Source organism: Eptesicus fuscus, chromosome 7 (genome assembly GCF_027574615.1).
Source record: "Eptesicus fuscus isolate TK198812 chromosome 7, DD_ASM_mEF_20220401, whole genome shotgun sequence".
Lineage (NCBI taxonomy): Eukaryota > Metazoa > Chordata > Mammalia > Chiroptera > Vespertilionidae > Eptesicus > Eptesicus fuscus.
Genome location: NC_072479.1, coordinates 22,032,229 through 22,059,530, shown reverse-complemented (window position 1 = coordinate 22,059,530; position 27,302 = coordinate 22,032,229). Strand labels below are relative to the sequence as shown.

At 42.1% G+C, this 27,302-nt stretch overlaps 1 protein-coding gene across 1 annotated transcript; it reads right to left on the bottom strand.

The window, feature by feature from the left end:
- Positions 1 to 10,436: 10,436 nt before the first annotated feature.
- BTG1 (BTG anti-proliferation factor 1) lies at positions 10,437 to 13,181 on the bottom strand. Its single transcript, XM_008143766.3, has 2 exons — positions 12,713 to 13,181; positions 10,437 to 11,759 (listed from the first exon to the last, which is right to left on the bottom strand). Exons 1-2 carry the CDS (start codon positions 12,858 to 12,860, stop codon positions 11,392 to 11,394), a joined length of 516 nt encoding a protein of 171 aa, XP_008141988.1. The 5' UTR covers positions 12,861 to 13,181; the 3' UTR covers positions 10,437 to 11,391.
- Positions 13,182 to 27,302: the final 14,121 nt, after the last annotated feature.

Here is a 27,302-nt window from a genome sequence, read left to right as displayed (position 1 = left end):
CAGTTCCTTTCAAGGTGCACGAATTTGTGCACTGGGCCCCTAGTATGCATTATAAAGTTTTAAAAAGTCAGGCTTATTTCTTTATTTTTTGTTAATCTTCACCAGAGGATATTTTTTCCATTGATTTCAAGAGAGAGTGGAAGGGAGGGGGCTGGGGGAGAGAGAGAGTGGAGAGAGATCAATGTAAGAGAGACATTGATTGATTGCCTCCCACATCCCCCTCAACTGGGGCTGGGGATCAAACCTGCAACCCAGGTACATGCCCTTGACCGGGTATCGAAACTGCGACCCTCCTCTGGTCCATGGGCTGACGCTCTAACCACTGAGCACACCAGCCAGGGTTAGACTTATTTTTTTTGTGACAATTGTCTTCTTATCAGCCTGCTTATTATGATCTGTAATTCTCTCTAAAATGGAGAGGATTAATACAAAAATCCAACTGGGTATTCCAATTATCAAAATTATGCTGATTCCTATAGCATACAATGACCAACAAACGAAGTAAAAAGTGGTCAGGAAACAACTGTCCTAAACCAGATAGTTTGACATTACTCAAATAGCGTCCAACAATACCAAATTGCAATTATGTATTTGGGGAGGAAGGAACCTGGCAGGATTTTGGCATTCACTCAATCTTTTGAATGAAATGTTCTTTTCCCAGATATCTCCTAGGCTGTTTCTCTGGTCTCCTTAAAGTTTCTGCTCAAATATTACCTCCCTGACTATTTGACTTAAGATAGCAACCTTACTCTTGCTCCCACCCAAAGGTGCTGTGGATGCTGTAGGCGTCCCAAGGTCTCTTACAGCATCCACAGCACCAGCACAGCTGCCCTGTCCCCGAGCACTACCACCATCTCATGTGTCATACATGTCACTGACTTGTCTACTTCCCTCTCCAAGGGGAAGGATTTTTGTTTGGTTTGCTGCTGTATTTCTAAATGCCTAGAATAGCTACTTTCAACATTTTTCATCTCATGGCACACATAAACTACTAAAATTCTGCGGCACACCAAAAAAAAAATATTTTTGGCTTATCTACCAAAAAAAGATAGGTACAATTTTGATTCATTCATACCAGAGAGATATTGTTCTGTTAGCTGTCATTTTTTTTTTTTTTTTTGACAATCTAAGGGAAAAGAGATCAGTATCCCTGACTAAATAGTCAGGTATTGCATGTTTTAAAAATTCTTTCAGCACACTGGCTGAAGTATCACTGGCCTAGAACAATTCTTGACACACTGTAGCTGTTCAACTAATATTTATGAATGAATAAGATTAACTAATTATTAGCATTTTCTAAAGCTCTGTTCTGAGTTCCTGACTTCAAGTTCTTCTTGTCTAAAGGGAAAACCAGGCATGGATGCAGACAATTACAAATACAATGGGATCAGAAAGCAGTGCACTGGGATGTGATATTGGTTAGGAGCTGGATTCTAGCCTCCAATCATCCCATAGTTCTCTGAGCTTGGGGAAGTCACAATGTAACATCACTCTACCAAATCAGGGATGACTTATAGGCTTGTGAGAGGCGTTAGTGAAGGATGTGCTAGGTGTTTAGCACAGTCCTGGCACTCAGGATGTCTACAGGAAGTGCCTGCAACATCAGGTCAGATTCTTACAGAAGTAGAGAGCACAGCACAAGGTCTAAAGTGGTTTGGTGCTCCTGGGAAGGCGTGCCAGGAAGAGGACAGGGCAGAGGTGGGGATGGAGGAAAAGTTTTCCTCAGCATGCATACAAAGGAACACCATTTAAATTTCTCTGTGCTCAATATGCATGAAACTTCTTTTTAAAAATAAGTAATATTAATATATAATCAGAGTAGGACTTTCCTATTGCAAATGGGTATTGACAAGTCTCTCTCTCTACTAACCAAACCTGGCTGCCACCTTCCATACACCTTCACTTAGCTGCCATTCTTTCGAAAATGCAGGGGGCGGGGGGGGGGGGGGGGGGGAGTCCAACTAGTGGTAAAATATTAGGTGTTATTGCAGGAAATACTGAAACCACTCACCACCACAGCCCACCACAGCCCACCACTGTTTTGGCAGCAGAGGCTTTGCTAAGCAGAACACATTGTTCTTTCTCAGGAAAAAAAAAAAAAGTGAATTCAAGATCGGGTTCCAGTTCATGTTCCTAATCAGAACACTAAATCCACAGGGGGAAATAAGGAGTTAATCCCCTTTTCAATCACTGGTGAGTTATCTCCTTTCCCTACCCCTCAGTAAATCCCACTCATTAATTAACAGTCTCTTTAGGACAAGTCTTCCCATCTCTGCACTCAAGAATCTTTAAAGACAGTGACACACGGCTCTTGAACTCAATCAATTTCACAACTAATTGTGCTGTAACTTAAGTCTATGTTCTAGCTGCTCTTTGGCAACTGGAGCTGAGAATTTTGAGATGGAAGGAAGTCCTCAAGGCTAGGACTCAGATATATATAGTTTTAACACTGGGCTCCTTTTATCTGAAAAATCTGCTAGAGTGACATGGTCAGACTAAAAGTAAAAGGGGGGTGTTGTGTAAATTTGGCATTATCACCACCTTTTTCAATTGATCATGATTCTAAAGTTTCGGCCTAATAATAAACACCAGGCAATCCTTAGTAAGCTTGTGAGTCAGTGATAGGGATATGACTCAAATTTGACTACTCATTTTAAAAGACTAAAAAGCCATACTAAATTGAGCAGGGACGTACTATATTAGTAACCACTAAATCATAACTAGTTGAAAGGCAACAGTTTCTTCTGGTGACAATTTGCTTCATGTTTAAAGTAACCATTACCGCATGATTAGGAAGCAAAAATAAAGTTAGAAAAAGGAGAGGGAAAACAACTCATTTTTTATTGAGTCCGGGTTCTCATAACCATATTATTTAACCAAATTTTAAATGCCCCAAAGGGAGTTTTCTGGGGAAGGTAGAAATATTCTACCTCTTGATTGGGGTGTGGATCACATGGGTATGCAAATTCTACTGAACTCTACTCATTTAACTATACAATTTTCACATCAATTTAAAGAGAAAAGAAAAAAAAAAAGTGACACACACCTTGAAAGAATGGCCAGGTGGTACTGACACTCAAAATGTTAAGCCTAGAATGAAACCATTTTTTTAGAAATGATATTCAAATAAATACTCATTGCAAAAATGACAAGTGCTATAACAAAAAAAATGTGGAAAATTCTCAAGATATGGTTCAATTGTGGTTTTGTACATCATGAAAGTGTCTCTACTCTAGCAGCTCACACTAAAACCCAATCTTCCATGCTGAACCCTTACAACATGAAAGTAACTAATGTCTGTACCAGAACAAATCATAACAACCTAGCTGTTCCAGAAAACACTGAGTTCTGTTTGGGTTCCTTTTGGACTAGATAAGGTGTTCTTACTCCTTAGTGCGTGCACTGGAAAGTAGACGCAGTGCTGGTTGCCGAGCCCTTATTCAGAGATTAGACTCTTAACGTAGGGAAAGTGAGGTGACAATCTGTTCTGGCTGATGCTTATAATCTGGGTTTAATTATTAACAGCACCCTGTTTTACTCTCAAGAGTTACAGTTTGGTTGATAAACTTATCGAACAAATTATAAGGTCAGTCTACCTACAAAGCCCCACAGCAGCTGGCCTCACTTCCTTAATTCCTCTCCACTCCGGTCCCTGGTCTGCTTCAGCCTCTCCCATTCACTGCACACTCTAGCCAGACCTGTGCACTGTTACCCCTTCCCTGCCTCCTTCACGGAAACCTTACTCAGCCTCCAGGTCTCAGCTCGTGCCCCTCCTCTGGGAAGCCTCTCCATGGCAGTCACTCTATTACAGCTGTCAGGATACCACTTTACCACTTTCCTTTCCTTAGTTATGTCTCGGGTCCGATTTTTACATTTGTTGGTAACTTTCTGTCACGAGGCTCTAAGTCCCTTTAGGGCAGAGCCGATGACTACTTTTGCAACCTCGGTGCTCAGGGTAGTACTGGGCACACTGAGGAACTCAGTGAGTATCTGTTAAATGAACGTGATGAGCAGGACAAAGCACCCATCACATTTTAACCATTAGAAAGCACCCCAGAAGACTTAGAAAGGACAGTGTAATGTGGAAAAAGCAAGAATCTGGGTGTGAGAGGGGTAGCTGGTATCTAATGTTTCAATATTATATTAGCATTCCATCTCTAAACTCTATAACCATAACTCCTGCCTCAAGGAATAACTGTTCTGACAAAACTGGCCACCTAACCCTCGCTTTAATTAATTCAAAACTCTTATTCTTACCTCACAATTTTAAACATTATAGGAACACACTGACTAATTTATAAGGCTACACAGGGCCTGCACCACACAGGGCTTCAAGATGCAATACTTCTGGAAGGGTCAAAGGAATCTTGCCTGCAAGACTCTTGAGGTTCTTTTCAGAATGGGGCCCTTTGTTTCCTATACTATTGCAAAATAAATTAGCAAGAAGCTTTGCTGGCTAAGTACCTCCTTCATTGAGGTATACAGTAATGCTATACAACCCAGCAGCAAGTTATTCGATGAAGATATAGTCACACAGAAAAAGGGAATTGAGTTTAAAGTAAAAAGAACTCATGGTCAATGATTCATTTATGACTGACTAAAAGAAATCAATTACAGTATTAGTGGTTCAAGCAGAGGTTGCATCAGGTTACATCACAAGAAGAAACTCAAACCCAAACTGATAACTTATAAAAAGGCTGCTTTTCTTTGCAGTAAAGGAAGTACTCACACCACTCTAGATTAAGATGAGATTGAGAACCACTGAGTTCTGTTTAAAAACCAGCTTGAAAATATCTTGCAAAAGCACGGCCAAGTACAAATAGCTCGAAGGGCTGAAAACCCTGGGAAAAGTCAACTTACTTTTATACAGCAAAGAGTTCTTATGAGGATTACACAAGATAATGAATGCAAACGTGCACTGTACAGGGCTGCACTGCTATACCCCACCTGGGTATAGCACTCCTCTCTTAAGGTGTCTTCAATATAGACAAAAAGATCTGACAAGATTCCTTCTTCTTTTTTTTTTTTTTTTTTTTTGCTTTACTGAAAACAGCTATGAAAACCAAATATTAAGGACACAGCCCAGGGAGGTCTGTAAAATAAATATGCCAGGCCTGGTTTATCTATTTCCACCCTTAAAAAAGGGGAAGGGGGTTCACTTTCCTTCCTATATTATTTCAAAAACACAAGTACATTTCTTGCAGCTATTGGCTAAAGCAAACTTTCAAATAACTCTAAAAACAATCATGGTAACATCAAATTTTCAAGAAAACAATCTGCTATATTTAATTTGCCTCCATGATATAGAATTTGTAACTTCCAAGAATCCAACCATTATCGCTAGTTTTCATGCTTGACCTTGACAACAGACTTATTTTTATCCCCAGTTTTACATATGGAGTGATGGGCTTAGAAAGGCAAAGCAACATGTCCAAAGTCACAGCTGGTACCTGCGACAGGCCTGGATTCCAACTCATCCTTATGAGTCCAAGACTAGTATTCTTTATACTACATCCCAACTGCCTCCAAATGAAAGCCTAAGACAGCTGTAAGCCTAGTGGACATACAGAGTGGAAGGATTTAAATAATAAAAATGACCAAAAGCAATGAGAAGTTAAAACATACATGTTCCAACAATGGAAAACAAAATAAATAAATCATACTCCCCTATATAACAATAGTTAAGAGCTTGGATTCTAGGGTTAGAATAGACTGAGTTCAAATGATGAATTAGCTCTTTATTAGCTGTTTAGTATTGGAGCAAATTAAACACTGTAAGCCTCAGTTTCCTATCCATAAAATAAAAATTAAAAAATACTGACCTACTTACTTGCCAACCTCACCCAGCTGTTGGGAGGTCAAATAAGAATATATATATTGGTAACTCAAAGGCTCACAAATGCAATTAATAGGAAATACAACTCCATTTAGTTTATTTACTCAAGGGGACAAAACTGCCATAAATTAAGACTGAAAAATGCATTCAATCTTGTTTATAGTATAACTGTAGAATCTTTAGGTTTAGGCCCATTAATAGAAACTTCTCAAAGTTTAATTTGTTAGCCATTTAGCCTTCCTAAAAATTTAGGGATTGCTCTGAACAAGGGGAAAAAAAAATACAGGGGACTTCTGGTTAAACCATAATTGCTAAAACAAATTTAATTACTGATGTAAAACTACATTAACTCAGTTATTTTGCAACCATGAAAATAAATGTTACAAAAGCCGTAACATTTAAAAAGAAAATTTCTAAAAACATAAAATATGAATTTCAACACATAGCAATACACAGTTTAATATACAGGAGCACATGGACTTTGAATTGGTGTAACACTTAATTTTGGTATCTGTTGGCTATAAAAGATGTCTTCGTTTTACAAATAAGGACTAAGCAGATAAGCTAAAATTAGAAAACACAACCCTCTTTGGATTGCTACAACAGCTTTTCATTTTAAGACTTATCACTTAAAGAATACAACAATCACAAATTATTCTTGGGAGAGCAAACACTCATCTACTTTAGTGATAACTAGAGAAACAGTTTCTAAACATTTTTGATCATGCACCCCTATCAAAAAAATTTTTAGCATATCCCCAAAATATGCATATATGCTTATAAAAGGTACCATGTGCTTTTGCATACACACATGAAACACATGTGGAAATATTTTAAAAGAATGACATAACTTTGGAAAAGGCCTATCTAGAGAATTATTAAACATGTCTTCTATGAATGTTACAATCTGAAGTAATATGCTCCTAATACAGGAGTGCCGCTTACTCCACTGTTGTTTTCTTGCCTGGTGGTCCCTATTGTGATGCTAGGTGTCTGGCCTATACTTAATCATCCTTCTAGCATCAGGAATGGGGTCACAAATGGCCTTCACAACTTAAAGGTACAAGGAAAGAGGCTATAGTCATTAAGTGGTTTATAACAGACAGCTTAACAAATATTTTCCCTTTATAAAATTCTGAGACAAAGGCATAGCACTGTATTTGAATTTCTTCAAAAACACCTTTAGGAGTAGGTTTTACTCATGTTCCCATCCACTCCTCCCCCAAACCCAGTTTCTACTTAGTATGGGCCATAAACCTTACTAGCACTTTGACCTGCATGTTCACAAATGAGTGCAGACTTTGTCCCAGATTCACAAATTACAGAATCCCTACAGTAGCATTCCCCAAACTTTCTGCCAAGACTGTGCTGCACAACCGTCTCTTGATAAACATCTATGACCCCAGCAAATGCATTTTTATGACCAAACCTTTAAATCCCTCCATCTCCCGTTTTCATTTTCATTTCTCTCATCCTTTCCCTTTTTATCTAGCCCTCGACTCAAATCACTTCACCTTTCAGCATTATTACTCTTTATAATTGTACAAAACTCCCAAAAGATTACTGCATCTTCAACACTAAAATGGTAAATATCATGAAAAAGCTCATATAAAAGTCAGAAATTGAAGTCCAAAATATTCATTGTAAGATTTATTCAACTATGAGATGATAGAAAAGTATTAAAAGATTTTTGAGAATTCTATGACTTGCGTGAAAGTCTTATTGTTTAACTATTCCTGTTTGACACACTGAATGATGCCAAAAGTAATTGGTAAACCAAATTAAAATTGCAGTAAAAAAAAATACACTGGTGTCAATTACACTATAAATTGTTGAGGAAATGGTGTCAATCTTTACTATTAATACTATCTATCTAAGGCTTACTTGTATAGGAACATCTCAAAAATACAAAATTTAATACCTTGCTTAAGTTTATGCTATTATCAGAAGAAAACATAAAGATATATAGAAATAACCAGAAATTATAACTCATAGGAATTCCTCTGGCCTATTTGTACTGAATGACTTAAGGACTCAGTTTGATTAGTAGTACAAACTACAAAAGATTTTTTCATACTGTTATGCTCCAAACATGAAAAATAAACCATTATGTTTTGGTAGCAGCCATATACAAAAGTTCAATTGCCAAGACTGAAATGATACTAAACTATTTGCAGTCTATATACCTTCAGGTAAATAAGAAATCTATTGTTTCAGAAAATCAAAATACACTTTTTGAAGTCTCTTGTGTATAGCTAGAACTACTGACAAACTCTCCCCACACAGTTTATCAATAGCATCTTATCACATCATCTGAAATAAGAGTGCAAATGGGGGAGAAAACATCGTTAAATTTCAATAAGCAAAATACTCTCTCTCTTCTGCAAAGAGGAAGGGCAGTATCAGAAATGTTAAAAAATCACCAAGGGGAAAAGTCTAACAGCAGACAGTATTTGTTCCTAAGATTAGAGGAAGCATGAAAACCTTTAAAGACTAGAATAGTTAGGAATACTGCTTCCTTTTAACTCAAAGGCCAATTCCATGATCTGGAACACCTATATAAAGTTACAAATTTCTGCCTTATAGTTACTTAAGGAAATCATTTGTGCAAGAGTAGCAAAAAGCAGTTTTCTGGTGGCCTTTCTCGTCTACTATTACAGAAATATTGCAAATTAAGGGTAAGGACATGTGATTCCCATTCCAGATTGCTGGGAAAAAGAGTCATATTATCCTGCATAAACAACTTGCCATACAATCCACTATAAGCCTGCCTTCATCATTAGAGAAAAACAATACTTACAATTGGAGGAAATAATTTTACAACTACCCGTTAAAACTCAAAAAGTAACATTCCTAAACTTATTGCCAATAACTGAATTCCTGGTGTCAGTGGCAACTAAAGCAGACATCCTTTCCTAAAATGATTTCTAAATCATTTCCTAAAATGATTTCATTAAAGAAACTATCTTTAACTCAGGCTGTGTAAGAGCCTTTTAAATTTTTTCACTACTAAACTAAAAGTACACAACTGGTATAAATGACTACATGTACAGGCTTGGTACACACCTACATGTGCACGCAACAGACACTCAAATGTTTTCATCAAAATAGCTAGGCAAACGTTCCCCAGAAGCAGTGAACAAGAACTATCAGTTACTGTACTAGACAACTGTCTGGGGAATGCAGGGTTAAAGTCACAGGAAACAGCTGGCTGCTAAGTCTCAGTGATGCTTGCCTTTTAAAGAGGAACTTAACAGCTCCTTACTTGCCAGACATCACCTGAATTCAAAAATAAAATGTTTTATTAAGTTCTCTTCCTACCAAATTTATTTTAAAGTACTAAAAAGTCTGATGTGAAGATCTTCAAAACCAATTCTCCATTTGAGAAGTCTCCTCACTTTGCCTTAGGTCCCAGATTATGTAAAGCTTTATCAGTTATCTAGCTTCAAAGGAGTTACCATAGGAAATGCAGTTGGTATACAATAGTCGTCAGCACTGGTGTGAGACCTGTGTCAAGACTGTAGTACCATTTGTTTTATTGTAAATTAAAGTTTGAAAGACTGAGGGGGGGGGGAGGGTTTTCAAAAATGAACAGAAAAATAAAACCGTTATTAGCAAGGGTAGTCTATGTGTTGTGGTTATATTTCAAACTCCTAATATAGCCTGCTAATCAAGTACACATCATCTGTATTCCAAATACCTGCAGGTTTAGCTGTGTATTCCTGTATAATCTACAAAGTCAGAATTTAAACTTACAGATAAAAATAAATTTTCATATTTAATGGGAATTACTAATTTCAAGAAATCTAGACTTTCCAGTGTGAACATGTTTACATTTATGCAAAAAGAAAAAATGCCACTATATGGCAAGTTACTGAACTGTATGGAGAAAAACCATGTTATCCTTTACAAACAAAAATTTACTAAGTCTCTATCGTAAGGGCAGTGGAGTAATCTACACTCCAGCAATGTTCATTTGTTTCATTTAGGTTCGTAGGCTTTTACTGAAATAAGTCTGAAAATGAGAAATCAAAAAGTCAGCATTACAACTTTTGAGAATAAAAATGTATAAACATACCTTTTGTTGAATTCCAGATTAAGTGATTTTTTTAATGTAAATCTTGCAGCTGATGAAAAGCAAAAAGCAACCAATCTCTCTGTAGAGATTAGCCTGTTCTTTTAAGACTATGGGTCATCTGCCCCAGGATTTCTTAACTGAACAAGGAATCCATAGGGGCAAAATAACTGTTTCTCAAAGGTGGGTCAGAATGGAACATTTGTATCTTCACTTCAACTGGGAAGCAATGAAATGTAATCCTTTGAGTATCATTTTTGGTAGATGTTACCTTTTGTTTCATCCTCATTTCATGCATTTGGCCTGGGAATTATGTCCATGTTTTGACTTCTGAGATTTGAAAAAAAACTTAACCCTGTGTTTCCTCTAAAACATCTAAATATGTATACATAGACCTTCGCTCCTTATCAAATAAATGTTCTTAGCATGACCAGTGTGCAACTGACATTCACATAGCTTATAGAACCTAAGTCTTCTGAGAAATATATTTTTAGCTGAACGTCTATAATCATGACAAGAGATTAATTAAAATGCCAAGATAAGAAACAATTTATTATAGAGAGAAGAAAAATTTCTCATCCAAAATATAGAAATCTGTACAACTTTGCCACAATCAATATACATGAACTGTACAAATTTACACCAGTTCATAATTTACCAAATAAAAGATGACTAACAAAGTTCACAAAATAGATGGTGGTTTGTGGAAAAGACTTTTACCCAATTAAGTACAAGGAAAGTTACAAACCAGACCTCCACTTTCTAAAAATAAGAAGTTTACTCAGTCTTAGAAAACTACAAGCTAGCAAATGTACAGAGCTGGCTGGTGCTAACACCACAGTTGAGACAGTGTCTTTTTAAGGGTCTTAAATTTTAAAGCCTGTTGCCAAGGCCGATTCTGGTCACTTGCTACTTTCAAGGCCAAAAACACAATACAAGGTCTGACCATTTCCCCAGGTCATGCCTACTAGGTTTGTCTTATGTACATTTATTATACATATTTAAGTGCTAGGTAAAAGTCTTGTCATAAAACTTCCAGTACTACCTTGTTTAAAATGTTGAGCTTTCCTATTCAGCTGCCAAAAAGTTAACAATTTTCAAGTGTAATAGTGCAAATTTCCTCTGCAAGATCTACTGCAGAGAACAGTTCTTTGAAATACAGATTTGCATTAAAGGGACTGATGTAAAAATTTAGGTATAGCGTCTGGGAGAAACTGAAACCACCCTAGGACTTCACTCCCTAGCATATAAAGTGATCATTTACTTGGACTCACAGGCTATTAAATTATTGAAAGGTACTGTCCAAACTATGGCACTGTCACTTAAAAAAAATTTTTTTTACCACTCTATCTTGTGCCAGATCTTCACAGCTGTGACATGATTTAAATTCCATAATCCATCCATCCCCAAGAGGAGCCCACCCAAAGCAAAAATCAAATTTATCCATCCATTATAAGATGATCCATCCATAGACTATATCTTAACCTGATACAGTCATCATATTGTAGTTTTTGGAAGGGCTTGTTCTGCCCAAGAGAAGTTCCTCCTTACAGCTGATTCTGCTGTCTACCATTTGCACGCTGGAGCTGCTTTGAGTGCTACCTCCTGCTGGTGAGGCTTCGTACAACACACAGATGGAGCCGTCCTCTCCAATTCTGTAGGACACTTCGTAGGGATCAACCCAGAGTGTGAGTTCACTTGGGAGAAGCCTGAACAGCTCCTGACTGCTCAGTCCAATCCGCTGTGCCGCCTGTCCAATCAGAGGATCCATTTTATGGTTGATGCGAATACAACGGTAACCTGATCCCTTGCACGGCTTTTCTGGGAACCAGTGATGTTTATAATGTTCTACAGAAGAAAAGAACAGAGAAAACAATGCTTAGACGGTGACCGGTAGCTACCGCTGTAGTTTTCCTTTTCCCAGCGGCTCCTTGGACGGGTGAAAATGAAAACTATCAACTTTTTTTTTAAGTGCCCAGCACGGCAGTCACTGCTGTGCGTGTGCGGGGAGTGAGAGGGCCGGATTTTAGAAACAATACAGTAGGACGGGACAAAAAAAAAATAAAAAATTTCCAGGAACCAACCGGTAGAGCCGCCAACACCAGGAATCGGGCGCGCAGCCTGGGCCAGCGAGATAGCGCGGGCGGCCGGGCGGGAACCTGGACTTTCTCCACCCCGGCGGCACACAATGGGGTTTATGGCTTTTGGAGGAGAGAAGCGCAACCGGACTGTTCACCCCGAAGGGAAGAAAAACAAGCAGCCCTCGACCACGCTCTGGGCAGAGCCTAATTGTCCCGGTGACAAATCCGATGATTAATGGGCGGGAGGAGGCGGCCAGGGCAGACAGCACGTCCGTCCCAGGCTGGCTCCGGGACAGCGGCGCGGTCCCACCCGGGGCCGGTCGCCCCGCACCGGACGGTTAGGGGGCGGGGGGTGGGGGCGCAGAACCCCCCACCCCCCCCGCAGCCCCGTCGCTCCTTTGTCCCCAGATACGCGGACGGTCCGAGGACCGCGGCTCCCGCCTCGGTGGGCTTCAGTTTCTTTGTTGTGCGTCCCGTTTCCTTCTCCCCTCCATTGGCCAGTCGTGGGGAGAGGGGGCGCCCTCGGCCCAGCCCCCCTAAACCCTCGCCGGAACCCGCCGTTTAGTGGGCGTCCAGCGCGCCTGTCCCGGTCCCGCGGCGGGACCCGAGCGCCGCCGGCCCGAGGCACAGCCAGGCTCCCGCGGCCCGACGGCCCGCCCCCGGGGCTGAGGGACCCGCACCCCTCGGGCACCCCTCGCCTTCCCACCGAGGCCCCCTCACCTGCCAGCAGCTCCTGCAGGCTCTGGCTGAAGGTCTGCAGCTGTCGCTCACTCGTGAGCCCCTTGGTGCGGAGGAACTTGGAGATGAAGGACACGGCGGCGGCGATCTCGCCTATCATGGTGGCGGCCCGGGTGTAGAAGGGATGCATGGGGGCGGCGGGGCTCGGCGGCGCGGCCCCGACGGCGGAGCGGCACCCCGGGCTCCCTCACAGGTCAGAGGGCTAAGAGGAAGAGAGGGCGTGAGGGGCGGGCGGCTACTTTTTTTTTTTTTCTCTTTTCTTTATAGTAAAAAAAAAAAAAAAAAAAGTTATTTTAGAGACAGGAGGCGGCAGGAGAGAGGAGGAAACGAGCGATGGCGGCCTGGTCACATCGCTCGGACCTCCCCGGCCGCCTCCGCCTCCAGCTAAGCAGCCTCCGAAGCTCCCAGCAGTTGCATTTCCAGCTCTGGGGGGCGAAGAGATGCGGGCTCCGTGCGGCACTTTTTATAGCGCCGCGGAAAGGAAGTGCGTAGCTGGAGCGTGACGGCCGGCTCCAGCCAATCCCGAGATCGCACCATTGTGACGCAAGCAAATTCGGAGCCGGAGGGGGCGGGAAAAGGGCCAGGGGGGCGGGCCCAGAGGCGAGGAAGAGAGGGAGGAGCTGACGTAATCCGCTTGTAAACAAATAAACCCGGAGTGGCGGCCGCGGACCGGAGAGCGGGGGCGGCGAACGCGAGAAACTGTTGGGTGCGCGTGTGAAAGCCCCGCCCCCAGCCCTGGCTCCTCCCTCCCGCCTCAGCGGCCCGAGGCCCCGGGCCGTAGCATCCCGTGCCGAGTGCGCTGCCCGGGCCCTCCGGCCTGGAGGCTCGGTGCTGGGCGGATGAGAGCCGCTTTGCCCGGCCGTCCGGGCGCACTCTCGCTGCTCCGAGGCAGCTGCACCCCGGCTGTGTACGTGCCGTCCCCGCTCCAGGTGTACCTGGCTGGCTCCCCCAGCAGGAGGAGCGGGTGGCGCAGCGGGGAGTGGGTGCCCACGCCGAAGGTGCTGGGGGCGCGCAGCGGGGGTGCAAGAGGAAAGGGGGCGGGGGGACGGGCTCCCGCTGGGCACGCTGCCGTCTGTGGGAGCCCAGGTCTCCTCGCGGAAGTGCAGCCCAAGCCACGGAGCCGTTTCTGCTTCACCCTCGGGGCAGGGGGGGGGGTGTTGAGGAGTCGGGGATGTCTTTGTAAAAGTTTAATTGCGAAATAAATAAATAAAAGGTTAGTTAGCCTTTTGTGGTTGCTGTTGCAGTAACTTCAGGAGTTCAGGGAGAGAAGAGGGGACACTTGCCTGCCTCCAACTTAAGGTTGATAAGGAAAGCCTGTTACAGAATACAGAGTAACGCGGGTCTTGTACATTTTATTATGTATTGGGGGCGGGGGGGGGGGATATAATGTATTCTACACTGTTTATACGCAAAACCAAAAATTGCTGTTTTCTAGTCCAAAAAACTGCCTGAACCTTGAGTTCTGCTGCTCTTTATGAAAACAGGAGAAAAAGGATAAAATTTGAAGCTTGTGAAAGTATTAGGCATAGACATTTAAATTTACTGGAAACCCTACTTGCAAGCTAGAAGGAAAAAAAGACTGGCACAAAGGCGTGAGCCTGCTAAAACAAGTAGGCCCAGAAAAGGGTTAATCTGAACTCCATTAAGGAATAGAAGAAAAAAAAAAAAAAAAAGATGGTGAGGCGAGCAGATGGAGAAAGCAAACAAGAGGCAGAAGTTGAACTCTACCAGATGGAAATAAATATCCTGAGCTTAGTTGGTCATCAATATTGCAAAATACACCACTTTGAGTGTTTTCTCTTTTAATACGGAGCCAAAGGGCATAGAAATGAAGCAAAAGTAGGACTTGTTATAAAGCAGGAGGAGAAAAAGTTTTATTGTTTACATGAAATATGTAAAACTGTCTGAAAGAATAACTTCTAGGTTATTTTTTACTCATACGCAATCGCTAGATACTTTCATAGCCTTGTTAAACTCACTGACTAGTGAGAGTATTAATTTCCTTTGGATAAATTTATAAAAAAATAATGATAAATAAGGTACATTTGTTTCCTTCTAGAACTTTTCAGATAGACCTGTACTTTAAAAATAATCATCATGGTTGTTCCTGGGGACCAGAAACCTCTTTTACTTCTCAGAAAGGAGACAGGGAGACAGAAGTAAATCCTTAAAATCACCCTAGCCTAGAACAAGGTCTTCTGATAGCTCTCCTACCACTGCCCACCCTTAAACATCTGATGTGTTAATTTTCCTTACATTACCAGTCTTTTGAGCATTAGATTGGAAATCAGGTGCAAGTTTTTCTCCTCTGAGTCTGGTCTCCAACTAGAACTCCCAATAATTCTGAGTTTAAATTTGTTTTGTCACCTACAAAACAAATAAGGAAGCTTACAAAATGCTAGGATTTGAACTCACTCTTGTCTACCAAGCCCATATTCTCTCCACTACTTTTAGCCACCTTCCCAGGCAGCAGCTAGACCCCTTCTCCAAAGCTTTATAAAATGAGTTGAATAGGGTTAACAGAAAGCTTAACTCACATATTTCTGAAGGGTTTGCCCTGTCCCCACTGTTTTTTGTTGTATGTGTGCTTCCCACCTTAATTCATTCTTTTAAGAGACAAATGGATTTAAGCAATTACTGTTTTACCTGGAGAATTTGGGGTGCACTTAGAAAATAAATACATAGATATAGATAGACATAGAGATAGAGATATACATAGATCCTAAATGCAAGCTTTAGACAGTACACAATGTTAATTGTTAATAGTTTTCATTTCTGGACATACATATGTTTAGTAATATTTTTCCAGAAATTTAGTCAAGTTCTTCTCGTCCAAAAAACAAGCTGGTATATCTGCACAACTTTTGGATGATAAAGACACTTTTTCATGTTGTTATGATAAACAACAGGGCAATCTCAACCATTTACTAACTCAACTTTTGGCTTGGTGTCCTCATGTAAGTTACTTAACATCTCTGTATAGTAATCTAAGAAACAAAGGCTGGTATGAGGTTTAAATGCAATAACTACAGAAACTATTTAGCACTGTCTTCAGCATTCAAATATATGTGTGTGTGTGTGTGTGTGTGTGTGTGTGTGTGTGTGTGTATTGTGTATATATATATATATATATATACACACACAGATATACATATGTATACATATATATATATATATGCTGGCTTATATTATCAAGCAATTTAATAATAGTATTAAATTAATTTCTAAAACCTAGAAAGTTTTCAATCAAAGCACTAAAATGTAAATCTTAGGAATTCTGTCAAAACAAATCCAGGAAATGAACCTGGCTTTAAAAATAAGTTTGCAAGAAAAGCACAAATGGCAGGTCTTTGGAAACAATGCTGAAGAGTTCAGAGAGCACTTCTATAGCGGTAACTATTGGACAACTAACTAGAATTTCAAAGGGCTGGGGATTTATATTCCCATCCCTCAGTTCTAATGTTACTGGAACTGTTTGCTCTGTACTAAAATCTGAGTTCCCTGTAGACTTCTTGAGTATTGTTTTTAACCAAAGAGAGAAAAAGAAAAACAAACATTTATATAGCATAGGGAACTGAACATTTTTCTCTGCTTCATAAACTAACAAAATTTAGGGATCAGCACAAGATCTTTTATTTGGCTAAAGAATTTTTTTTTAAATTGATTTCAGAGAGGAAAAGAAAGGAAGAGAGAGAGATAAAAACATCAGTGATGAGATAGAATCATTGATCAGCTGCCTCCTTTGCACTTCACACTGGGGATCAAGCCCGCAACCCCAGCATGTGCCCTGACTGGGAATCGAACGATGACCTCCTGGTTCATAGGTCGATGCTCAACCACTGAGCCACATTGGCTCGGCCAAAGAATTTGTTTTAAATCACATTTCCATCTGCTATCGCTACATTTTCGGGAAAGGATGACATTTTAACATCCCCAAAGTAGGAGAGGTATCCATATCAGAATAAAGCATGATCTTAATTAAATTAAAATCACTACATGTCACTTTTTGCATTTCATCATGACCTTACATTTGGGAACTTATCTGAACTATTAATCTATGAATATGATAACACTAAATGAAGCTATTATGCCATTCATTTTATATACTTATTCCCACTGCCTGGAATACCTGGTCATTTTCCCCTCTATCAAGGTAATTTCTCCTTATTCTCCAAGTAGCCTTCCCTGACTCTCTGGACTTGAGTAAATTTCTGCAGTATTCTTTTTTTTCCCTTGCTCTGGCTCTGGTACTTATCTGATAGACCAGAGTTACTCTGTTTACTAGCCTGTCTTCCTTTCCAGTCTGTAAATTCTTTGAGGGCAGGCATCTCATGTCATTCACTATTGTACTCCCAAGGCCTAAGCAACAGCCCAACCCATAGTAAATGTTGCCTTATGGTGTTAAATAGACATAAAACCACTGCTTGCAATTTGTTAGATGAAAAATAATGTAGAGAGAAATTTTGCTGCCTAAAATCAGACAGTCAGTATTTGAGGGGAGAAAATTAGTTAACTCCACCGCACTTTTTTCCTGGCTGCTGTGTTAATTATTGCATTGATTGCTTTTGAAGATTATCTTTTTTTAGGATAGACTGCATTTGCACAGCAAATGAAATGGAAACCAAGGTAACTTACACGTGTTGCTCAGGAATATTGTGGTATCATCCACATTTTCCCCATTTAAGGTTTTTTGCTTTTTTTCCCCCCTTATACTCTTGAAACCCAAAATATGATGGTCAGGCCAGAGCTCTTTGTCTCGTAAAACTGAATAATGGATTCACAGACAAAATGGTGGGAAGAAAACAAAATTTATTGGGGCGAAAACAAAGCTTAGGGGGAGGGGGGGATAGAAGGACTTAGGCAGCAGGAAGGGGGCCCAAAACAGTTTACCACGTAAGCTCTTTGTCTAGGGGTATATTCATATACTCCGCTAGCTTCTGATTGGTCCCTTCAAGGAATTCTGGCAATATCCAATTATACCAAAGTTCAAGTTCCCGCCTTGTGGGAGGACCTGATTGAAGACTGCCACTTCAGGCTGGAGGTGACATTACTGTTCCAGTCTGGCCAGGTCAAGGGTCAAATTTTTCCTGCCCAGCCAGGTCAAGTTTTCCCCTCCTAGCCGGTTCTCCCTAGCTCATTCTAGGTCCTTTGTTTGCCTCCATGTCTGACTTCCCTTGCCCCTACCTCCATGTGGTCCCTGTCCCTGACTGCCTACCTAGCCCTCCTTTTCTATCTCCTCACTATTTAGACACAATTTAGTATTTTTACCTCTGGTTCTCCACGGATGTGTACTGTTCTCTCATATTGCCATTCTATCCTGAAGTTGCTCACAAGGTGACCTTATGATGCTCCTCTCTCACCTCATCCATGTGATCCAGGGTTCCTGGATTATTGCTAGGAAAGTCCCAGAATTTTTTAAATGGCTGTATTACAGTTCACAAGTTTATCTGGAAGGCATTCCCTAACCTCCCCTTATAATCCCACCTATCAAAGGTGCAGTTCTCTATCTGGATCCTCCCCACTCCTAAAGGCGAATTTAGGCCCATAGACTTTTTGTTGCCAGTAAGCTAGCTGCATTCATTAAAGTTATATTTACTGTGAATTTACTTCCAAATAGAGCCCTAGGTTGTCCATGGTACTTGCTTTAGAAAACTCACAGCTTAACCAAGTACAAGGTTGAGTGGGAGAGTTATTTAGAGTATTAATAGCAAATAGAGACAAGGCATTTATTTTGGTGTGTATTTGAGGGCAGGAGGAGATAAGCAAGTGCCCAAAGTGAAGGATCTCTGCTAAACCAGTGAAGTTGGCCATTAATTAAGTCTCTTTGGGAGGAAGAAAAGGAGGAGACTGACCTTGGAATATTTTAATGGCTTAAACCAATATAAGGAAGATACATATTGTTGGAAAAAATTGTGAGTGGAGAGGGGCATTGGTGCTGAGGGGTGTTTTTAGCAAGGAAGTACATAATATGATCAGATTTAACTTTTAGAAAGCCTGGGGATGATGGATTATGGAAATGTTGAAGTGACTTCTATATTTGTATTTAATTCTTATTTAAATCTTTAAATAATTTAGCTTTTCATGTAGCCTTATTTCTTCCACTAGAGACCTATGCATGCCTTTTATTTATTCTTTTCTTGGTTACCCACAGGAAGGAGACCACTTTCAGCAGCCTCTCTATCTGGCACCCTGCCTGGCTTTGCTTAGATGTGAATCCAAGGGCACCATCTAAGGCATTTGTACTAGGTTTACATCCATGGGGTTCAGAAAATGCAAGAGAACTGGAAATCTGAGGGTGCACACAGATTTGGGGCTAAACTGCTGCTGCTTATTAAAGCAATTCAGATTGTTTGGAGAGAGTGGGAGGAAAAGGATTAAAGAGTTGCCTAACAACAGCAACAAAAATGATCATATAGATTATCATCACTGATAGTGCCTCAGAAAATGTGCTGAGTGTTTTAGAGACATTCCCACTTAATTCTCCAAAAAATACCACCACGTGAGTATAATTGACAGCATTTAACATGGGAAGTTTCGATCCTAAAGAAAGTTAAGTCATTTACCCAAGGTCTTGGCAACCAGATTTGAACTCTCAAGTCATGGATGGCAAAACTGTGCTTTCCCTGATATTACCTTTTCTAAAAGGGACTGTGAGAAATAAAACCCAATAAAGTTAGACAACTATTTGGAGACAAGTAGAGACAGTAAAGTAAAAAACAAAAAAACAAAATTAAGGCAGTTGAAGAGACTTCTTATGGCTGGCATACCTGAAAAATACAGCTACATCTCTTCAAAAGCTCATTGAAAAATGAATCAAAGGACATATTAAAACATTAATCGGCCAAATAAAATCATTTCTCTGGGATGAAAATTACCCTTACGGAGAGAAAAGAGAAAGCAGCAAAAACACCCTCTGTTTTAGATTATTTAAGCATCTCACTTCTCCTTTTGAACTAAATTGGCAGGGGGAAACAGGGAGCTAGCTGGTCAGCCCCCACAGTCCCTCTTCCTCAGCCACCTGGGGAGCCCAGGAACTTCTGAGAGTTCAGGTGGAGGCGGCTGGAGAAGAGCAAGAAGGGCTGGCTTTGTGTCTTAGCCCCTCAAGGCACTGTTGAACAGGATGGCCTGCCCTGAGGTATTCTCAGTGACCTTTCTATTGTTAAGCCTCAAGGCCATTTCTCAAGGCCAGGCTTCCTTCCAAGACCTTCTTTCCTTCCTTTTAGCAGAACTCCACGATTCCATTTACTTTCCTCTTTCTAAAGCTGCCACCATCTACTCTCTCTCCTGGGGCAACCCCTTAGAATGTTCACATTTATGGGATGGGGTTGTTTATCTGCATCTCTCCAGCTGCTGAAGGCCTATTTCAGTTTTAAGGTTAACAGTAGTCTGGGAAAGAGGCAGATGACGAACTTTGGAAAATTGTGAACTTTAAGGGATTACACAAAGTTCTTACAAGTTATGATCCTGGCCTACAGTGTTTACAACTTTCAGAATCTGAAGCACATGGGCCTCCCTTTCCTTTCAAACTTAGAAGGGCAGGGGATCAAAACTTCTCAGTTTTTAAAGTGTGGTCCCCAGAGCATCAGCTCAGCATTACCCCTGCATATTCATAGAAATGCAAACTTTTGTCTCTAAACCTACTAAATCAGAAACTCTAGGGTTGAGGCCCAGCTATCTAGGCACTAATGTTTCAGAACAACCGTTTTTCAAAAAGTAATGGCAAAATTCTGTCATCTAAAACCAACCAACAAGCTTTTTATCTAGGCATATACTACCTCAACTAGAAATTTTGTCCCTTAAAAGGAAAAATCCGCATGCTAATTTAATATGTAAAAGCTGCCTTTATGTGTCAACTAAGTTTTAAATGATGAGTTATCTGCTTCCCTGAGGTTCTATAGTCTGAGTGAAATGCCTTCTTCCCAGCTTTGGATACATTAAGCGAACTAGGGCAAATAATAATAGCTACCTGTTACTCCCAAGAGAGAAGATAATACTCAGGAAGTTTGATAAAGTAGCCATTGAATTAAATGTTGGCATAGTCCATGATTTTGAGAGGTGAGTGTGAACTGTTGGGTCCGTTGTCTCTAGAACCTTATGAATGAATTCACGGGCAAGGGAGGGGCACGCAAAGGGAAGAGAAGTTTATTACAGTGAAAGAACAGAGCGCTCCTCACAGAGAGAGGGGTCCCGAAAACGTTTGCCTCAGAAGCTCAGTAGTCTAGGGATTTAAATTTCCTGCACTTGCCTTCTGTTGTCTCTTTCAAAGAAGCACCACCCAATCTCCTTTTGCCCTCGAATTCCCGCTTTTCGTTCCCACTCTTGGGTCCAGGGGGAAGGGCAGCTCTATGGTTGATGGTACATTCTGCCTATCTTGCTTAATTGACCATCTGGTTTATTTCCTCCTTACCTACCATCTTCCCTCCCCGAGGCCCTTACCTTAAACTGCCTGATCCCACTAACTCCTCATGTCCCCGCTCTCATGGAGTAACCCTACCTGCCTGCCATTAGGGAATTGGGAGGGTGACTTACCGCTCTGGCTTCTTAGTGCTGAATGGGGACATTGTCAGGACCCTGGCAGTCAGGGTTCCTTCAGGAAAGGACGATCTACAGGGCCGAGGAAACTTGGGTTATTCATACGGGGTTCCATTTCCATAACCATCTGTAATTTGAAGGAATCCAGACAAGAAAGTACAAATTTAGCTAAGCCGTTAAAAAATGACAAGGTCTAAAAATTAAGAAGAGAGCTACAGAGACCAGGGGGCCTAGAAAGGGTAGGAGACAAGTTATGCTAGGCAGCCAGGAAGAGAAAGACTGCCCATGTCCTGGCCCCATTGGTTGTACTTATGCAGCCATTCTGCTTGTTCGTAGATTTTCCTTATGTTTGTCTCCATGAGGCGAGAGTTATTGATGTAAGTGCAGCAGGTTTTGTTTACAATTGCACAGACTCCTTCTCCTTCTGCCAAGGGGTAATCACGGGCTAAATGATTATCCAAGATGACTACACTGAGTGGCCAGATTATTATGATCTCTGAATGCAAAAATGCAAATTGTCCCCTTGATCAGGAGTTTGACCAGCAGGCAGGCCGGCCAACCGCCCATGTCCCCTCCCCCTGGCCAGGCTGGCCGGACCCCACCCATGCATGAATTCATGCACCTGGCCTCTAATATATATACACACATACACACACACACACACACACACACACACACACACATATATATATATATATATATATATATATACTAGCTTTCCCGTTGCAGGAAAATTCCTGCAATGGGATTTCCTGCTGCACTCTACCCCGCCTCCGTTCCTCCCTTGCCGCCCGCCTCGCCTTCTCCTCCAGCCCGCCCGCGTTTCCCTTCGCCCCCGGCCCCGCCTCCGCTCCACCTTTATCACCCGCCTCGCCTTCTCCTCCAGCCCGCCCGCGTTTCCCTTTGCTCCGCCATTGTCGCCCGCCTCCGCCCCGCCCCGCCCTTGCCGCCCGCCTCACCTTCTCCTCCAGCCCGCCTGCTTTTCCCTTTGCCCCCGGCCCCGCCTCCGCCCCGCCCTTGTCACCGGCCCCGCCTTCTCCTCCAGCCCGCCCGCGTTTCCCTTCGCCCCGGGCCCCGCCTCCGCCCCGCCCTTGCCGCCCGCCTCGCCTTCTCCTCCAGCCCGACCACGTTTCCCTTCGCCCCCGGCCCCGCCTCCGCCCCGCCCTTGCCGCCCGCCTCGCCTTCTCCTCCAGCCCGCCCGCGTTTCCCTTCACCCCCGGCCCCGCCTCCGCCCCGCCCTTGTCACACGCCACGCCTTCTCCTCCAGCCCGCCCGCGTTTCCCTTCGGCCCCGGCCCCGCCTCCGCTCCGCCCTTGCCGCCGGCCCCGCCTTCTCCTCCAGCCCGCCTTCGTTTCCCTTCGCCTACGGCCCTGACTTCGCTCCTCCCTTCTCCTCCCCCCGCCCCCCTGGCTTGCTTGCTTCTTCGAAGCTTTACTCCCCTTTGCAGCTCTTGGCTTCTTTCGACACTGTCTTGATATGCAAATTAGCCGCCATCTTTGTTGGGGCAATTTGCATACTCGTCCTGATTGGTTGGTGGGCGTGGCTTGGCTGGTGGGCGTGGCTTAGGTGTAGCGAAGGTGCGGTCAATTTGCATATTTGTCTATTATTAGATTAGATATATACACACATACATACATACACACACACACACAGAGTGGCCAGATTATTATGTGTTCAGAGATCATAATAATCTGGCCACTCAGTGTATAGCTAATGAGTCTAAGGACTTAGAGTCCTGCTCTGGCTGCTGCCTTGGCGGCCAGATCAGCTAGCCTATTTCCTTCCACAGCCTCATTTACTCCTCTTTGATGACCCTTGCAATGTATAACAGCTACCTGTGAAGGGAGGTATACTGAGGACAGGAGCCGATCAATCTCTTTCTGGTATTTAATAGGGGATCCATTCGCTGTCAAATGTCTTCACTTCCAGATGGCAGCAGGGGCGTGGAGGACTAAGAAAGCATATTTAGAGTCAGTACATATGTTTACTCCCTTGCCCTCGAAGAGCTTTACTGCTCTTGTGAGGGCGATCAGCTCGGCTCACCGAGCACTAGTGCCGGGAGAAAGGGGAGCGCTCTCCAGAGTGGTGGTGAGGGTGACCACAGCGTACCCAGCCTTATGCACCTCATGTTCCATGAAGGAGCTTCCATCCCACAGGATTAGATCAGGACTTTCTAAGGCAGTCTCCCTTAAGTCTTCTCTGACCTCATAGGTTTGGAGTACTACCTGCTCACAGTCATGCTCTGTTATTTGTTTTTCTTCAGAAGGAAGGTGGCCTGGTTTAAAGAGGGCCACATTTTTATTTGACTGTAGGTCCCTCTAATAGCAGTGCCCAATATTAGAGAAGACAGCTATCTGAAAGCCATAAGCTTCCTTTGGAGGATAGTAAAGCCATGATATTATGGGGAATAAGAACCATCAGGACCTTTCCCAAGGTGAACTGGGTGGCCTCTGGAACCAGCAGCGCCACAGCAGCCGCCACCCGCAAACAGGCGGCCAGCCCTTGGCCACGATGTCCAGTTCTTTACTCAGATATCTCACTGGCTGCTGAGCAGGGCCTCAGGCTTGGGCCAGTACTCCTAAGGCCATCCCTCCCCTTCCAGTAACATACAGGTTGAATTCTTGCCCTGTGGGGAGACTCATGGCTGGGGCTTGGAGGAGTGCCTCCTTGAGCTGGTTAAATGCTAGCTTAGAGTCAGGCTCCCATTCAATAAATTGTCCTTCATTCTTTTGAGACTTTCATTCATTGGTATAAAGGTCTGGCTGTGTCGTCATATCCTGGATTCAAAGTCTACATTTGTCCCTAGAAATCCTCTTAATTGTTTGAGCATCTGAGGGAGTGGGAAGGAAGAGATGGGTCTGATCCTGTTCTCCCCTAATGCCCTGGTGCCTTTGGTCAGGTTTAGCCCTAAATATTTTATGGAGGTATAGCAAGTTAGAGTAATTCAAATTCCTGGTAAGACTCGGTCTAACCATGGAGAAGAGCTCTAAAGAAAATAAAATGGTTATGATTAGCATATCAAATTGCATGTACTCTATGAAGGGCACAAATAAGAGACTCCCCATTATCTTGTGTCCTTATTGATTTGTTTAGTAAATACTTGTTTTCCCTAAAGGAAGCAGAAGCAATCTTCAGCATCATTTATTAACATTAGTGCATGTATTAAAAACATTCCATATTTGCATGTTTTTTTAATAGAGGTCTCTTTTGAAAATCTGTTCATTGAGCAAAATGTAGGAAATATTCTCATCTTCTGAAAACCAATTTGAATTTTGACTGTGATGCTGCCTTTTAAACTCAAGGAATGGTTTTGTTCCTGGTTTTCTTTCTTGCAGAAACAACGCTGTCTGTCCAATATTTAGATGATAGTGATTATGTTAGATAAGGCACTTCTGTCTTTATGCTAGAAAGTTCTATCCTCAGTCCCTTAGAATATATGATCTCACCTTTTTTTTTTAAAGGGGGTTTATTGAGATATGTTTTACATGTTATAAAATCCAACTGCTTCAAGTGTACAACCCAATGATTTTTAGTTAATTTATGGGGTTGTGCAGCCATCCCATAGTCAGTTTTAGAACATTTTCATTACCCTCAAAATAATCCCAAACTCATCTCCGGCCCTCCCAGTCCCAGGAACTCACTAATCTACTTTCTGTCTCTATAAATTGCCTATTCTGGACACTTTGTATGGATGAAATTATACAATATGTAGTTTCTTGTGTCTGATTTCCGATTAGCACAATGTTTTTGAGATTCATCCATGTTCAGCATGTAACAGACATTCTTTCTTTATTTATTTACTAGTAGCCCTGCGCACAAATCCATGCACCAGTAGCTCTCTGTGGGGCCTGGCCGCTCTGCGCCCGCTGCCTAGAGGCTCTCCACGGCCCGGAGGCCCATCTGCAGCCGGGTGTGGAACACTTGCCTAGTCACCTCGGTGACGAAGCAAGCATTCCACCAGGCCGCTCCCGCTGCCCACTCTCAGTGGCCGCCCCCCCGGGACTGGGGGACTCTGGTGGGGCTGAGAGGACTGGGCGCCGCCATCTTGTGGCTATGGGTGCCACCATCTTTGTGACAGAGTGATGGTTAATTTGCATATTACCCTTTTATTAGCTAGTATTCCTCTTGTTGTAGCTTCCTAAAATTTTCCCCTGAGGGAAACTCCATATTAAGAAAGCTTAATTTTATAGTTATATGCCAGACTGACAGGGGCCAACTTTGGGAGCTACTTTTACTGCTCCTGTCCAATGGCCCTTTTCCTTGAGACATTATTCTACCACCTCTAAAGCCTATGAGATAGCCTTTCTCGATAGCCTGACCTAGATACTGCTCTCCAAGGCCATTGCCTGCTATAGAATTAATCATTTGCTCACTTTTGGTGCCTACCATATTTCACACATCCATACCCCAACCTCAAACTGCACAAGGAATAAGGTCAACTGGTTTGGGAAAAAAAATATCCATCCTCAAAACATTTACTTCAGAGGAGTCCTCTTGGGACACAGAAATTTCAGGTGGGAAAGAAGGTACTAAGAGCACTCTAGTGACATCATCTAAGAATCTACCAGATAATTTAGCCGAGAGGATTTAGCAAAAAAGTTAAACTCTTAACAGAAGCTTTATTTAGGTTCATGCTAACAAACAAGATCAGCAGATAAATCCTCTAAAAGAAAGTTCTCTTTCATTTGACTTAAAAAAGAAGCACATTTGAACCAAAACAGGAACTACTCTGGCAATATATGTGTGAAAAAAATAAGCACCCTATGGGGCTCTTTTTAAATTAGCCAGAGTACACAGAGAAGCCTTTGAAAAGAAAACTCTGGGGGAAAAACATCTTTCTTGTTTTCATAAACACTCATTGTTTAACCATCTAAAGAAAGTCCAAAGTTATGATTAAGTCCCCTCACCTCCTAAACGAATGAGCTCTTTAAGTCATTCAAATGAGCTCCTCTCCCATAATAGCTACACTTTGGATGCAGGCAGCATAACTTGAAGACCAACCTGCCAGGGAAGCAGGGAGTGACTCAGGAGACCTTCGTTTTCCAACTGGACACACACATGTAGGGCTGTGCCCTGCATTCACAGCACAGAGGAGCTAACCTGGATAAGGCCTGAAAGATGAGTTGCTCTCCAGACTGAAAAACAATTTACAAAGGCAGCATAGAATTATCCGAAGCAGAACTCCGTCGTTCTATCAGGGAGGATAAGAAGAGACCAAAGATGAGACGGAAAAATTATGTGAGGCCAGAGTGTAAGTACCTTGTAAACTGCATTCAATATATTAATGTTATTCAAAGAATAAGGGGAAATCACTCAAGAGGTTTAAGCCAAGGAGTGACATGACAGATTTGCATACTAAGAATCGCACACATTAAGCCCCAGAGCAATGGGTATTCTGATATTTTAGAAAAATTAGAAGTGAAGATCCATTCCTATGAAGTTCTATCCCTCACTTGCTTTGTAGGAGAGCTATAAGAATATCTGTAACCAAGGCCACATCTTTTAAGAAGCTTCTTTGATCTGCTCAAATATTCAATAATATTATACCTGTAGTCTCTCTAAATCAGGAATGGGCAAACTTTTGTTTTTTTATAAAGAGCAACATAGTACATATTTTTTTTTTTTACTTTGCAGGCTAGAGGATCTTTGTCACATTACTCAACTCTGCTGTTGTAGTGCAGAAGCAGTCATAGACAACATGAGCATGATTGTGTTCCAATAAAACTTTATTTATAAAAACAGGAGGTAATGGATTTAGCTCTTCGGCAATACTCTGCTTATCATTGAGCTAAATCAAGTGGTATCAAAGATGATCATGAGGTGGAGGTGGGCAAAAGAGCGGGGGGGGGGGTTGGAAGATATCTGAAATAGTGTCAAAAACAACAAATTAAATAAAAAAGAAAAGATGATCATGATACTTAAATGTTAGATTCCAAACCATAAAAATCCTAGAAAAAAACATAGGTAATGAAATCTCAGACATTTCTTGTGGCAATATTGTTTCTGATATATTGCCTCAGGCAAAGGAAACAAAAGAAAA

Bases quoted from the DNA above. Each gene is read 5' to 3' on its own strand.
- BTG1 (XM_008143766.3), bottom strand. From the start codon at position 12,860: ATGCATCCCTTCTACACCCGGGCCGCCACCATGATAGGCGAGATCGCC. The intron at 11,760-12,712 runs GTGAGGGGGCCT...TTTCTTCTGTAG, and splicing joins CCTGCAGGAGCTGCTGGCAG to AACATTATAAACATCACTGG.